This window comes from Cyprinus carpio, chromosome B1, assembly GCF_018340385.1.
Source record: "Cyprinus carpio isolate SPL01 chromosome B1, ASM1834038v1, whole genome shotgun sequence".
Lineage (NCBI taxonomy): Eukaryota > Metazoa > Chordata > Actinopteri > Cypriniformes > Cyprinidae > Cyprinus > Cyprinus carpio.
In genome coordinates this window covers 16,438,722-16,453,246 of record NC_056597.1, presented here as the reverse complement: position 1 = coordinate 16,453,246, position 14,525 = coordinate 16,438,722, and the positions used below count along the sequence as shown (strand labels likewise).

General features: G+C 33.6%; 1 protein-coding gene across 1 annotated transcript; it reads left to right on the top strand.

The window, feature by feature from the left end:
- The first annotated feature begins 390 nt into the window (after window positions 1-390).
- LOC122136071 lies at window positions 391-3,253 on the top strand. Its single transcript, XM_042717599.1, has 4 exons — window positions 391-1,388; window positions 1,509-1,670; window positions 1,841-1,890; window positions 1,981-3,253. Exons 1-4 carry the CDS (start codon window positions 980-982, stop codon window positions 2,107-2,109), a joined length of 750 nt encoding a protein of 249 aa, XP_042573533.1. The 5' UTR covers window positions 391-979; the 3' UTR covers window positions 2,110-3,253.
- Window positions 3,254-14,525: the final 11,272 nt, after the last annotated feature.

Below are 14,525 nucleotides of genomic sequence, written 5' to 3'. Positions count from 1 at the left end.
TTATACTCACATAGACCTATTTACCATGAGGAACAGTTACTCTTGCTAACATTACACTTTTTTATAGTTTGTAGTTGGGCATGATTTATTCATCTTTACTTGCGTTATGCCAAATTACACTGTCTCATAATTAAATGTAGCTAATTCCAGCTCAGTGGACATCCGTCAGTGTCAGATTAACAACAGTACAGAGCATTGGCAGCAGTTATTTTAGCTTCTAACTTCTCTCGTGCAAATATGTGCACTTCATCCAAAACACAAAACCACAAAAAGGCTAACGGAAACATTTGTGCTTGGTGACCAATGATCAACTAAGGGATGTGAAGTGAGAGTTTCATGACGAGTTGCAAATGTGAAGTGTTTGTAAGTGGTCTGGATGAAAGACTTGTGGGTTTCCTGTTTTGACATGTTTAGATTGAATTGAACCCATTACAATTATACAAAGAACCAAATGAATTTTATAGGTGAACTTTGATTCAGAAACTCATGAGAGGCATGAATCGACTAATTGCATTTGAAATGTAAACTGCAAATTGACTCAAATAAGGATGCTTTATCTTCATGTCTGAATCAAATATATAGTTAGATAAATATCAGATAAACAAAAGTTATTTTGAACCGTTCCATTTTTATGAATCAATCAGGTGCCTGATCACAAAGCCAGATCAGAGCAAAAAAAGTCTATAAGGTAACTCTTTGTTAATTCCAAACAAAAAACTCAATTTACTGCCAACCCTTTATGACGCAGAGCATTTTAGGTAAAACTTTCCATTGACGTGAACCAATCAGATGAAAGTTTACATCTGCATTAAGACCCTAACCAGTTTCATTGAAAGTGTCACACGCACAATCACTCACTGAGATGGAGAGGACAAGACTTGCTCTCATCGCGCTCATGTGTAAGAAAACAAACTTTAGCTAAATAAAAAATGTCACTAATGTGAATATTTAGGTATAATGGTACAATTTGAAGTGCTTCATGAAGTTATGTTGTGCTTTTACAGATGTCTTACTGTTCTGTCAGAAAAGAATCTTTGGAGAAGAAGTGGAGATGAAAGTCAGACCAGGAGACAACATCACTCTCTACTGTGATCGCTCTGTAACCCTTGGTTCCAAAATTGTATGGATAAGAAACTGCTCTCATGAAAATCAGCCTTCTCTCATAATAGATTATAAGAAACTGTACCTGGAGATATTTCAGCGATTCAGCTTTATCCACAACCCTTACAGTAAATCCTACGATTTACATATTACTAACATCAGTGTCTCTGATCTGGGACTGTACTACTGTGCAAAACTAGAGAATAATATAAGGAAAGATGCAAAAGGCATCATTTTCTCATCAGAAGTGTACTATTATGGAAACCAAACTCGTCTCTCTCTGAAAGGTAAGAAAACACTTCTGACAGTTATTATATCATTGACTGTGTAATTCTGGAGAACTTTTCCTTTTTCAGCGAATAAAAAAGACAAACAGAATAAAAATAATATATTTTGTTTATGTTTAGTTGAGCAAGTATCTTCCTGTTCTGGACCCTTGAATACTACCTCAATACCACCTCCTGTATCAGACTGTGTGCTCTGCTGGACGCTGCTGTTCAGTGTGTGTCCAGTGTGTGTTCTCCTTTCCTCCATCTGTGTGTACTGTGTCTGTTGTAAGAAAACTACAGGTAATCATTCACAGGTCAACAGCTTTGTCATTTACCTTACTTTGGATAAGAAAGGCATGCACACAAAATTTAGCAGTAATGTTAGAAACTGAAATGTAACACATAACCAGAATTTCATGCACTTCTAAGTATTTATGTATGTGATGTTCTAATTTAACAATCCACTGTAGATGCTGTGACAGATCAGAAAGACAAGTTAAAAGGTAGAAACAGAGCTGAGGTATGAACAATATGAATATACACATTCATTACAGACATTGGCTTTTGTTTTCTAAAAAACAAAATGTTAATTTATTACTTATCATTTCAGTGCATGGATGAAGAGGTGTGTTATGCATCTTTAGATGTGACCATCAAGAGACAAAAACAATGCAAGAAAAAGCGAGTGCAGAGTTCTGACTTCAGTACTTACGCTCAGGTCAGAACACAGACTGAATAGACGTAAACAGAACAGAGGTGGATTCTGAAACTTTCCAAATATAAGGAAATCTGCAGGTTTTATTGTCATGTAACATCACATGTAATCGTACAAGGTAGAGGACTTTTTATTATTACATTTGAAAGTAAAATATATGTAATTACATACTTGGATACCTTTTACATTGATATTTTTATGAGCTAAAAAATTCTAACCTGAATTGTTACTCTGGTACTCATTTTTTTCCCACCTCTAATAGAAGTGTGTTAGTACAGTCTTTGTGGAAACACAGTGATGATCTGAATAACAGGATGTGCAAGTAGGTTACCTTTGTGAAGTGGTGTTTAGTTTAAGGTGTGTATATTTTTCTTAAACTGAATGACTGCAACATCTATCTAACTCATTTTTACAATTAGCCCAGTTTCTCCAAAACACACTATATGCTGAGTAGGATAGCGTGTTTGGATAACAGCTTGTGACAATCAAATAGCAGGCAGTATTAAAACTATCTTAATACTATAAAGAAAAAAGATGCCCACATTAGTTACTCCTCAGTAGTAATATACATTCTTTGTTTTTATTTTTATTACTTTCCTTCAGACTGATGCATGTTAGATCTGCCTGTTTACTAACTGAGCATTTGATTTTGTTGAACAGTTAAAATCAAATTAAAATCAAAGTAAATTTGAATAAAATATTCAAAGCATCAGAGTTTCTTTTCAAAGGGGTTTCCATTCAGTTTAGTGCTTGTGTGCTTATGAGAGAAATAGGAAAAGAAATAGGTAGGACCCCAGTCAGCAAATAAATCTGGCATTCATCCAGCACTGGCATACAGCATGTGGGCCAAACATGGCCCGGGTTTGGCAGAGATGGCACTGGGTTAAAGACGGCACCCAAGACATGGACCAGATATCAAATGGAGTATATTTGGCCCAGATGTCAAATACAGATATGTTGGTCATATTTGTATGGCCGATCTTGACCCACATTTAAAACCCATTTCAAATATTTTTGAGTAAAATCCCAATGTTTTCCCATACAGAAAGGTAATATATTCGCATATATGTGAAACACTGTAAAATATATTGAAATACATTTTGAAAATATATTTTTAAAATGCATAACATAAATCTCATGTTGCGTATTTATGTGTGTTTACATGTGAAATTATATTCATGCCTCATATATGATAGGCTATTATATGATGTATGCTATTATATCTTATATCGTAGAATAGTATATCCTGTTATTATATATATATATATATATATATATATATATATATATATATATGTGTGTGTGTGTGTGTGTGTGTGTGTGTGTGTGTGTGTGTAAATAAAACTGACTTCAAACAATGTTTTGTATTCACTGCTTTCATATTCTCATTCAGTTTACAGTTTGATGTAGCCCTATCCCCTTAAACAATACATGATGAAGTTTCAGGACATTTTATTTGACTTTATGTACACACAAACAAATTTGGCCCAGATTTTGCACACCTGGCATTCATCCGGCACTGGCTAATAGTATGTGGGCCAAACATGGCCCAGGTTTGGCAGAGATGGCACTGGGTTAAAGATGGCAAGACATGGGTCAGATATCAAATGGAGTATTTGGCCCAGATGTCAAATATAGATATGTGGGCCACATAAGTATAGCCAATCTTGACCCACATTTAAAACCCATTTAAAATATATATATATATATATATATATATATATATATTTATTTATATATATATATTATAGTATATTATATATACATATATATTTATAATTTTTCCTTTTTTTTATTAAAATTCCAGTGTTTTAATACACAAAGATATTTTCATCTTCCTGTTTACATCCTGGGTCTAATGCCTTCAAGTTAATCCAGGCAACAATAAATATTTAATTATTTGAATTATGAAAATCAACAGTAATGTTTTTTATTCCAGTTCCTGGACATTGCTAAATAACTACTTAGTACCACATTTTTTTTTTTGCCATGTACTGTACACCAGTGGACTTTTCTTTTCTTTAATATTTTTGTTCCTGCATTCAATATTATATCTAATCCTGACAGATTAAAATTAAACTATAAAACATAGTTTAATTTCGACACCACACATTATTTATTCACAGTCGTATCAGAGTAACTATGAAATGTGCAACAGCAACAATGGATCGATTAGTGTTGTTGCTGTTGCACATTTCTAATTACTTTATGATTACTCTTTTACCAGTTGGTTAATATATATTAAGATGATGACAAATTTAACATATATGTGATTGAATGAGATTATATATATATATGAGAGATGACAGAAACTTGTTGTCATTTATACACACAGCTTCCGCATGAATCAGTGGATCAGTGTCTGTCAGCCCAGCTTCGCGCCAATCAGGATTTCAAAAACCCGGAAATGCGAAGTTGGCCTATCAGAGCAAAGTTGGCCAAAAGGCGCAATTGTCATTTGCAGTGCTTCATGGGATTGTAGTTTTATTTACCCAGTTGGCTGTAACACACATAGTTTGACAAATTTTCATATATTTATTAATTTCAGATCGAATATTGTACATGTTGTGATTCAAGTTTTAGCTGGTTGTTATGATTTATGGCTTATTACGCTTTAAAGCAACAAATCTCCAATGAGGAAAAGTGAATGAAAATACTCCCGGAACCAGTGTGTCGAAAAAGTGGGCGGGCGCTACAGTCTTGCACAGACTTCACTTCAGAAACGGTAATTTGAAACAGGTAAAAGCCAGCAAAGTTGGTAAATGAAAACATGTATCATTAAAGTTTACTTAAGTACTTTTACGGACTTAATGCTTAATTGATGTGTGCACGTGCTATAGAAAATTTCGTAAATTGTTCTAATTAAAAATGGCACGCGAGTGACCTTGTTTAAACGCAGTTTTAGTCTAGTTGTTGTAAATACAATAAATAACATCCAAAAAGTCAGTCATTGTCTTATGTCACTTAAATTTAAACGTCTTTGGCAGATGATGCAAGTTAGGATTGTAACCGTTGATGTTATGGTATATAGCTATATAGCTATATATGATATTAAATGTTAAAATAAAATAAAAAAATAGTTTGACCAATATGTTGGAATTTCATTAGCGGTGTATGTCATGTTGAAATTGAGTAAATGCTCTAAAATTTTTAATTTTATAAGTAATAATAGGCCTAAGTATTTGAAATGAAATAAACAATTTGTAATTAGGCATCGATAATATACAGTATAGCCTACTGCATCGTCAATACAGTCCAAATGTTACAAGATATGAATTAGTGTGGAAAAATTGGTATTAAGTAGTGACCAAAATGATCACAATAGCCAGTATTATATGATATTGTTGTTCCAAAAGTGCTGACACCCAAATCATTTAAAGTTTTATGTTTAAAATAAACAACAAATCAAACTACTTTTTGTTTGCATAAGCATAATCATTGATGTGCACATTTTAAATGACAACATGACTAACATTTTATCTAGCATATTTGAAATGTTCAAAAAATAATTATAGATATTTTGTCTGCTCCATAGGTCCGTGGTCAGTGTAACAGTCCGTGTACTTTTTCGTTCATTATTCTATTTCGGAATGAAAGATGAAATTTAAAAAACGGTGCAGCTTGTTTTTTTTTTTTTTTTTTTTTTTTTTTCAAATGTATTGTTGTCATCAAATAATAGTATTAGAAAATTGGACGAAAAAAAGGGTAATGCTTCACAATTCAATTTTCTTAACACAAGAAGCAAATGCAAAAATGAAACCAAACATTAATTTTTTCATTTTTTCCCCAGCTACTTCATAAATTAACAATTGCCATTTTCTTTCATTTTTTTGTGACTTCAGATATTATCATTTGAATAAATAAAATCTAAACAATTTTCTATTTTTCCGTCTTTTAAGCCATACTTTTACACTGTCTTCCTTCATTAAACCAAAGGGAGGATAACAGTTTAGCGTGTAGCATTCATATTCTCATCTGCTTTCCTGTACCTATAATTTATTAATACATTGTATTAATAAATATACAGAGTTTGTGCTTTTTAATGTATACCACTGTCTTGTCTTCGTTCATTGAGCCACGTACTGTATTTTCTTGAAGGCATCCTTTCAGTGGGGCACAAAACACTTAACGTGCAATTTAGCGCAATTTGCTTCTATATTCTGGGCTATTCTGCTTGTCTGTAAATAGTAGCCTATATGTTTATTAATAAGGTGTGTCCTCCAGTGTCACTGTTTTATTAGGCTACATTAGGCCACGTTAAGCGTTTGTGAAACAGTCTGCGGCACACCCCCGCGCTAATGGTACAGCCCACAGCACAAATTGTAAGATGAAAAACAGAAAATTGTTTAGATTTTTATTCAAAGTATAATTTCTTAAGTCACAATTTAGTGAACTGAAAAAAAAAAATAGAAAATGGCAATTATTATTTTATGAAGTGACTGAAAAAAATAAAAAATAAAGAATGTTTGGTTTCTTTTTTGCATTTTTGCATTTGCACCATATGGTCTGAAAACTGAATTGTGAAGCGTTACACGGACCAATTTCCGTATTACTTTGGTAATATACACTACGTGACAATTCAAATGACGTTCAAATGATGCTCAAGATAATCTCATTTCATTTAAAAAATAATACGCGTTAGGAATATGCTTCTTCTACATTTGCTTTGTCATCGCATATAATGGACATTGTTGTTTTGAAGTATGACAATGCATATTTTCATTTGTCCATGTTCTGTCTGAATGCAAATCATTGGGTTTACTGGGTTTAGTTTTACTAAAGGCCAGAGGGGGGCAGTGTGGGTTTGCTTTTGTAAAATCTTTGAAAGTGTCTAAAACATATCCAAACGCCTCTTTTATTACACATTTATTTTATTAATATTTTTAAAGCACATTTAAATGTAAAAGTTATATAGCAAATAAATAAGTCATATCAACTGATGTGATTCAGTTGGTTCAGTCTACTTAATTGTGCTCAGCAAATCATTGAAGACCTAAAAGATTCATTTAAGTTAAGGGACACAAGAACATATGAGGTCAGGAACATATTTATGTCTTTTTGTTGTTTGTGGGGTGAGTAAGTGGGTATGTTTGTGTGTTTCAGGTCCTATTAGAAAGGTCATCGAAATGATCAGTAGGTGGTGCTCACCTACTTCATGAGTTTCTACAAAAAGTGTTTCACAGTTCAGTTCAACATAAAATCTATACCACTCATTGCAGAAACACTGGTCTGACTGCGAAAACTGGATTATAGAGATATTAGAAGGTTATTAAAGTGTTTGTAGCTGAATTAAAAGGGCAAATAAGGCGTGGGTGATAATGAGACATTTAGAGAAGTTCTTTCAATCACCACAATATGTAATGGATTTTCTACATAAAATCTGGGTTATTATCATTAATTAAAACTAAAAGTACAATTATATTTAAAAATGTTACCTAAAAATAAAATGAATGTTAACTGAAGTAAAATTAAACTTAAGAAAAAAAAAAACTAATTGCCAGTATTTCTCATTTTCATTGAGTTTATATTTTATACATCACTTATATTTTAGACATCAGTATTGCCAGTTAATTTGTTTATTTTCACTCTGCCAAAATAGTTCCAACGAATATCGAAGCAGAACTGCATATTTGAGCACAGTAGTGGTGTTTTGTTTCTGAATGAATCAGTACTTTTGAACAAATTGGTTGAGAGATTGATTCAATTACTAATTAAGGCATATCTGCTATAAAGTACATAGGCTATGTGTACTGCACACATATAAACTATAGCCTACATAACTGTTTTTTTTTTTACTTATTACACCTTATATAAGTAAAAGGATGTGTTTGGAAAACATCTCTGCACCCCATATCTAAAAGGTATGGCTATATGACACCCGGGAGTCCAATTTTCATTGTGCTACCTCAAAACCACTTGCAGACTATATCTTTGAGCTGGAAGCTGGGATGCCTGCAAAGGGTCACAATGTAGAACTTGTAAAAAAGAGCATCCCAAGCAACTCCTGCTGAAAAGTTAAGCCTGTTTTAAAAATCTCTATGTAAACGTGTTATGTGACCTTAGTTGTGGGCCTATGGACTCTATGGAAATTACAGTCTTCTTCAGTTCAAAACCAGAAATACACACGCAAGCCTAAAAACAACAGCAATAAAATAGCTTGACCTTAATTTGGATTTGGCATGAAGTTGCTTTTCCCTTGTGGCATTACTTTCTGTTAACACGTGAGTAGATATCAGAGTTCCAGCTTAACAACAGAGAAGTCAAACATAGACAATGTCGATGTCGGTCAGTGGAGGAACAGATGATTTCCTCCTTGGTTGTGCCAGCTGCTGTCGATGTCATGCTGTGTGTGTGTGTGAGCGGGTGTGCATGATGGGTGGGTGCAGGGCACGCATGCTAATTTCATCATGTCATTCTTGCCCAATGTAGTAGTATGGAAATGCTAATACAAATATATATATATATATATATATATATATATATATATATATTATATATATATATATATATATATAAATACAATAAATAAAATAAATAAATAAATACATATAAAAATAATTAATATTAAGTAAGAAGAAATATTAAATCATATATTTATTTTTATTTTGTTTATTCATTAATTTACTCATTTGTCTTCAAACCAATAAAAATACATTTTAGGGATTTTCACAGAAATGATGGGTTACTTCAGGTTTCATACTGCCCATTAATTACCAGGGGTTAATAATAAAACCTTGGTATTCACAATCACAAACTGATATTTAACACTGTATATTCCTAAAGCCTGGGTTATAACCTTCTTATTTGCTTTGAGGTGTCAGGTTCATTGATTGGACAAAGGCAGCATGCAACATGTTTATAAAGCTTAGCATCCCAGTATTATACTGTACTATCAAGTTTCAGTGTATTTGATTTTATGTGTGCTGTATGGGTTGTGTTTAAAGTGTATTTTGTTTAATCATATTTTTTTTTTTTAATTTTACGTTTGACATTTTTGTCCCAAATGCTGAAACAACAACTTAGTCTATCGCTAAGCATTTAGCTGTATCTGTTTATCTATCTAGCTGTACCAAAAGCAGTGCTAACTTATAACCCTGGGTTAGAAGTAGTGCTAAATGACAAGTGTGAAATGTTTCTTTACCCGGGGTTAAAAACAGGGTTTAGAATGACAATAGAATGACAGAACGTCAATAACACTGGGTTAAACACTGTTAAAATGGGTTAAAAACCCTTTCCATGAATTACTTTATTCAAGTCCTTAAAAATAAGTATTTTGTGGGCTCTTATAAGTATTTCCACGACTATTGAGATCAAAACAACATTAAGTCATTGATGCCATCATTAAGTGTGTGTGTGTGTGTTGGTGCTATTTTGTACCAACTAACCAGCCTTTCACGTCCTGCACACTTTGCACTCTCTGCACATGTTGATGTTAGCGTTTAATGACAGTGTTGCATAAAGAAGTATGCATAATATAAAAAAGAGAGATGAAGTAACAGGCAAATACATGCTGTCAGCCTTGGCGACACTTTTCTCCTCTACTGTCACTGTGTGTTTTAGGTCTGATGGGAAAATATTACAGGACTGTGTTTCGTTAAGCCTGGAACACACCAAGCTGATGCCGACCAACTAGTGGCAACGAAAGCAGACTGCAGGGTCGGCTGCATTCCAGTTCACTTTTAGACATGCACTCGCGAACTTCCCTAAGCACTTCCCCTCGGGGGAATCCCCGCTGCCATTTTGAAGTGCTTTCCACTTCATGAAGTGAACGAGAGAAGTTTATGGGACAGAACCTCGATCCCTCGATTTTGACTGAGGGAGTGAATCTGCTTCATATCCACACTTCAGGCCGCTCCACAGACCACAATGCACCACGATTGTGACGTCATTGCAGATTGCGTTTAATTTATCCCCACCCCAAACCCAATAATATCTAAATTATTTATTTTTTTATTATTTTTATTTTTTGTTAAATTTATAACAGCCCAAGCATACCTATGTACATATGAATTTGTTTGGTGCAACATTCTATAAGTAGAAAATGTAAACAATAAAATAACTCTATAGCAGATTCTAAGGGCGAATTTCAAACGGAAGTGAGCATCCCTATGCCCTACTCCCTTCGAAGGGCAGTGCCCTTGAAGTATGTTATTTGAAGGGTGTAGGGCATTACTGTCTCTAACTCCCCTGGCAAAGGGAATGACTGACCAAACGTTTCCTTGACGACGTTGCACATGCATGCAGCATTCAGTACTCCACCAGTTGTTGCAAATGTAAGTCTTTATATGAATTTTAATTCACGCTACATGAACCTTTTCATATAAACTGGAATAAATACAAAACAAGCCAAACTAAAACTGAAATGAGTGGGGATGTAACGATTAACCGCGAGCCGGTTGAAAATCAATTCAAATATGTGAAGATTCAAATCGGTTGAGATGCTAAACAGTCGCAATTCAGTTAGGGGTAGGAGTTTACATGAATGTCTTAGGGGAACTTACTGTCTTTAGAAAAGTTAAGTATTTTTTTTTATTTCATCTGGCCTCTGTATAATGCATATTAAAGTTCATAAGTGCAGCACTGCTTTGTTTACAGTGGAATCCGAGGAAACGCTTTAAGAGCCACCTGCTGGCAGAGAGTGAATTTGCGTCTCATTCAGCTCGTCTACTGTTTCATGCAGATATTTTATGTATAATTTCACAAAACTGAAGTCAAATTCTGTTTTTGGTTCAGATTTCGAAATTATACAATCTAATTTAGATTAAAAACTGCTCATGTTGCATGTATGCAACATCTTTGGATCATGATTAAAATGCAGTGGTTGCCTCTAATTTTAAATGGAAAGAGCACAGACAAAGCCTTATTTTGCTATTTTCCATTTAATATGCATGTGCTATATTAGTATATTATTATAGTGTTGTATTTCAATTTCACAAAAAAACATGCAGCATTTTGTCCAAGCAAAAATAAAATAACATATTTAACTTACAATTTGTCTTAAATCTCATTTTGTAAAAAAAAATAATAATAATAATAATGAATCAAATCGAATTGTGAAATCAAAATCATGAATCGAATCGTGAGTTGAGTAAATCATTACAATCCTAGAAATGGGACATTAATAATAAATAGTATACTTAATAAATGGAATAATTATAACTAAAGGACATATAAACATAAACATATAGTACATTTCGAAATAAGGTGCATTAAAAGTCAATAAATCCTTGATTAATATGAATATTTTAATTAAACGTACTATTCAATAAAATTCTAGTGCATTTAATCTATTAAATAGCAGCAGAGTGAGCGAGTTTTTGGATATGGTAAGATTAAACTTATTTTAATGAATAAAGTACCACATTTCAGCTTTGTTAGGGCGGGTATACAAAATGTTATTTTCACTTCTAGGAAATCCTCATATGTTTTCTAACAGTTTCATGTGGCCTTAAACATTTAAATTTAACGTGGCTTTAAGCACTGTGCATAGTTAAAGTTTCACTTTCACTGTGACTAAGCCGGTAAATGAGGTGTTTACATGGAATAATCGTAAAATGAGTTACGATTAAGTGCTAAAATGCTAACCCACTTCCGGGTTTCGGCCTACAAAGTGACATCATAGTTCCACCACTCTATTGATAGTTTTCACGTGACGTCACACACTCAAAATGGCAAAATGCGGGTCTCTGTTCTCGCGATATTACCTCTAGATCTTATTTAAAGTTATAGAACATTAATTTTAACCTTAAATTTCACTCCCTACACTGACCTTATCTGAGGAACTCTGATTCAGTTTTGGATATAGATATAATGAAACAGACATTCAAAAGCCTGAAAGAGGAGGACTGAAGAGGACAGTGATCATATATATACCATGCTAGAGGGCTTGAAAGGGCCGCTGTCAAAATAGAAGCAGCATTTTAACTTGAGTAGCATTTTCACTCCATCTGATGACCTATAAAATAAATGTTCATGTGGATATGCTTATCTAGAACGAATAACTCTGTGTTTGTTGCTTAAATAATCTAACAGTGATACAAGAGAAAATCCTCCATTTTACATTTAGCCACAAATAAACCTTTTTACTTCATCATTTATTTTATTTTATTTTATTTTTTTGTAAATTTAGAAAAATGGCCCATTCACAAGTAATATTATATTAAAAGAGTAATAAACCTTTTTTTAAATACTTATTAGTGACAATGTTACGAATGACTGCACCACAGCAGCACATAATAAGAAAGTAGCCATATCTTAATAATACATTAATCTATAATTAGGAAGACTTTCAGTGCTGCAGGACATATGAGCTAACGCTTGTATGATATAACAAAGAGTTCCACCATATTTAATGAATCATAACTACAGTGATCCAAAACCATTTAAAAAAAAAAATTAAACATCTATTTTTTTTTTAACTAAAATAGTTTTGAAAGCTAAAATAAATTTGTAAACTAAAGCTTTTATATATTGCTTTGAAATTATATTATGTATTTTTTTTGGAATTTATCATTTCACAGTTCACAATTCAAAACCTCTCTCTGAGTGAACATATCTGCCAGGCATCAAATTGAACTCAAGTTTTAACTCAAGTTTAATTTGTTCTTTGAGGAAAAGTGACAATCAGACCTGAGGTGTTGAGACATGAGAAACTATTAAAAGGGCTGCGATAGGAGCTTGTTCTCTCACTGAGCAGATGATGTTTCATCACATGAAGGATGTGTTTTAGGCAGCTTGGATAAGGCTATTGGATGAGAAGTAATTAAAGGATGTTCTCCCCAAAATGAACATTTGCTGAAAATGTACTCACCCGCAGGCCATCCAAGATGTGGATGAGTTTGTTTCTTCATCGGAATAGATTTAGAGAAATTAAAATTATATACTTTGCTCACCAATGGATTCTTTGCAGTGAATGGGTGCCATCAGAATGTCCAAACAGCTGATAAAAACTTCCGTCCATCAGTTAGGCCTAATGTCCTGTGAAGTGTCACTTCTGGCCAAGTTATGAGCATTGAGACATGATCTATTAATCAATAATCTTCCTCCAGTGAAAAAGAGTTGTCCTGGAACATCAAAATCCTGACATATTTGATTAGAACTGTTGTGGCTTGTAAATGGTGCTTGATCAGTGTATATTTCTTATTCATAAAAGTTTATGGATAGTGACATATTTTAGCTGGAAGCAAAGGTTTGAAGTGAAAAACATCTTAATGATGGATTTATTTATTAAAAAAACATATCTTTTCACTTCACAAGGATTGAAGTCATGTGGATTTCATGTGGATTATTGTGATTTTTTTAAGCAGCTGTTTGGACCTTTATTATGAAGGCACCCATTCACTGCAGATAATACATTTGTTTATATGAGCTAGTGACGTTTTTCTAAATTTCTCCAATGTGTTCTGGTAAAGAAACAAAGTCATCTACATGCTGGATGGCCTGAGGGTGGGTGCATTTTCAGCAAAATTTCATTTTTGGGTGAACTATTCCTTTAAGTTCCTTATTTTGACCCATATTGTAAAATATTCAAGGTGATATCACTCATTAGATACCAGTTTTATTACAGTTTTATTACAAGTTTCTGACATTACATCCAGGTCACTGTGTGGGTGTAGGTTTCTCTCTCTCTCTCTCTCTCTCTCTCTCTATGGTCCTTCACAGAAGGAAGTCATGTAATCTTAGGACACAAGCATCATGTGTGGTGGGGATAAGAGTAGGAGAGTAAAGGCTGTATAATGAGAACAAAAGTATGCAAGATTCACACTACTGATGCTCCACTAAAGACGTATTCACATAACAGTTATTTGTGAATTGTGAGTGCAAACTCAGTTCAGAGAAGTGCACATTATAAATCCCTATTTTTTGTTCAAAAGTTTGGGAAACCATTTTACAGACAGATTTCATCCAAAGTGACTTTCAGTACACTAATTGAATTAAAGCAATGTGGGATTTGGCGCTATGCTCCAGTACACATTAGTGATAGAGAGGATTTTGATCCCCTACCTGAGATTGAACCAGTGCTGTTTATGTCAGCAGCTCAAAAATCTGAGCTTTTAGGTGCAAAAACAGTGAGCGCATACTCCCCCAGTCACTAGGATGCTTTCAGTTTTCTAGGTCAGCTCATCTAAAGCCTGAAGGTACCACAAACCAGTTGCTTCATGCTTCGTGCTATGGCAACACAAAAAACAAAGTAGTTCAATTTAATTAAATGTCGACTTAATTTGTGCATGGCACTCTGCCAGTTGTCTGCCTCTGTTGTTGTGTTTGGTTGTAATAACTGCAGTTTTTGGTCATGTGATGTTTCCATCTTTTCCCCTAGCTATGACTGTTCAAGTCTTTAAAAAACACCACTGAATGCATTCAGTGACATATGAAATGCATCTAATGAATGTGTGTGTGTTTTTTACACACCAGTATTATTGTATTCACAATGCAGAATG

Bases quoted from the DNA above. Each gene is read 5' to 3' on its own strand.
- LOC122136071 (XM_042717599.1), top strand. From the start codon at position 980: ATGAAGTTATGTTGTGCTTTTACAGATGTCTTACTGTTCTGTCAGAAA. The intron at 1,389-1,508 runs GTAAGAAAACAC...GTTTATGTTTAG, and splicing joins AACTCGTCTCTCTCTGAAAG to TTGAGCAAGTATCTTCCTGT. The intron at 1,671-1,840 runs GTAATCATTCAC...AATCCACTGTAG, and splicing joins CTGTTGTAAGAAAACTACAG to ATGCTGTGACAGATCAGAAA.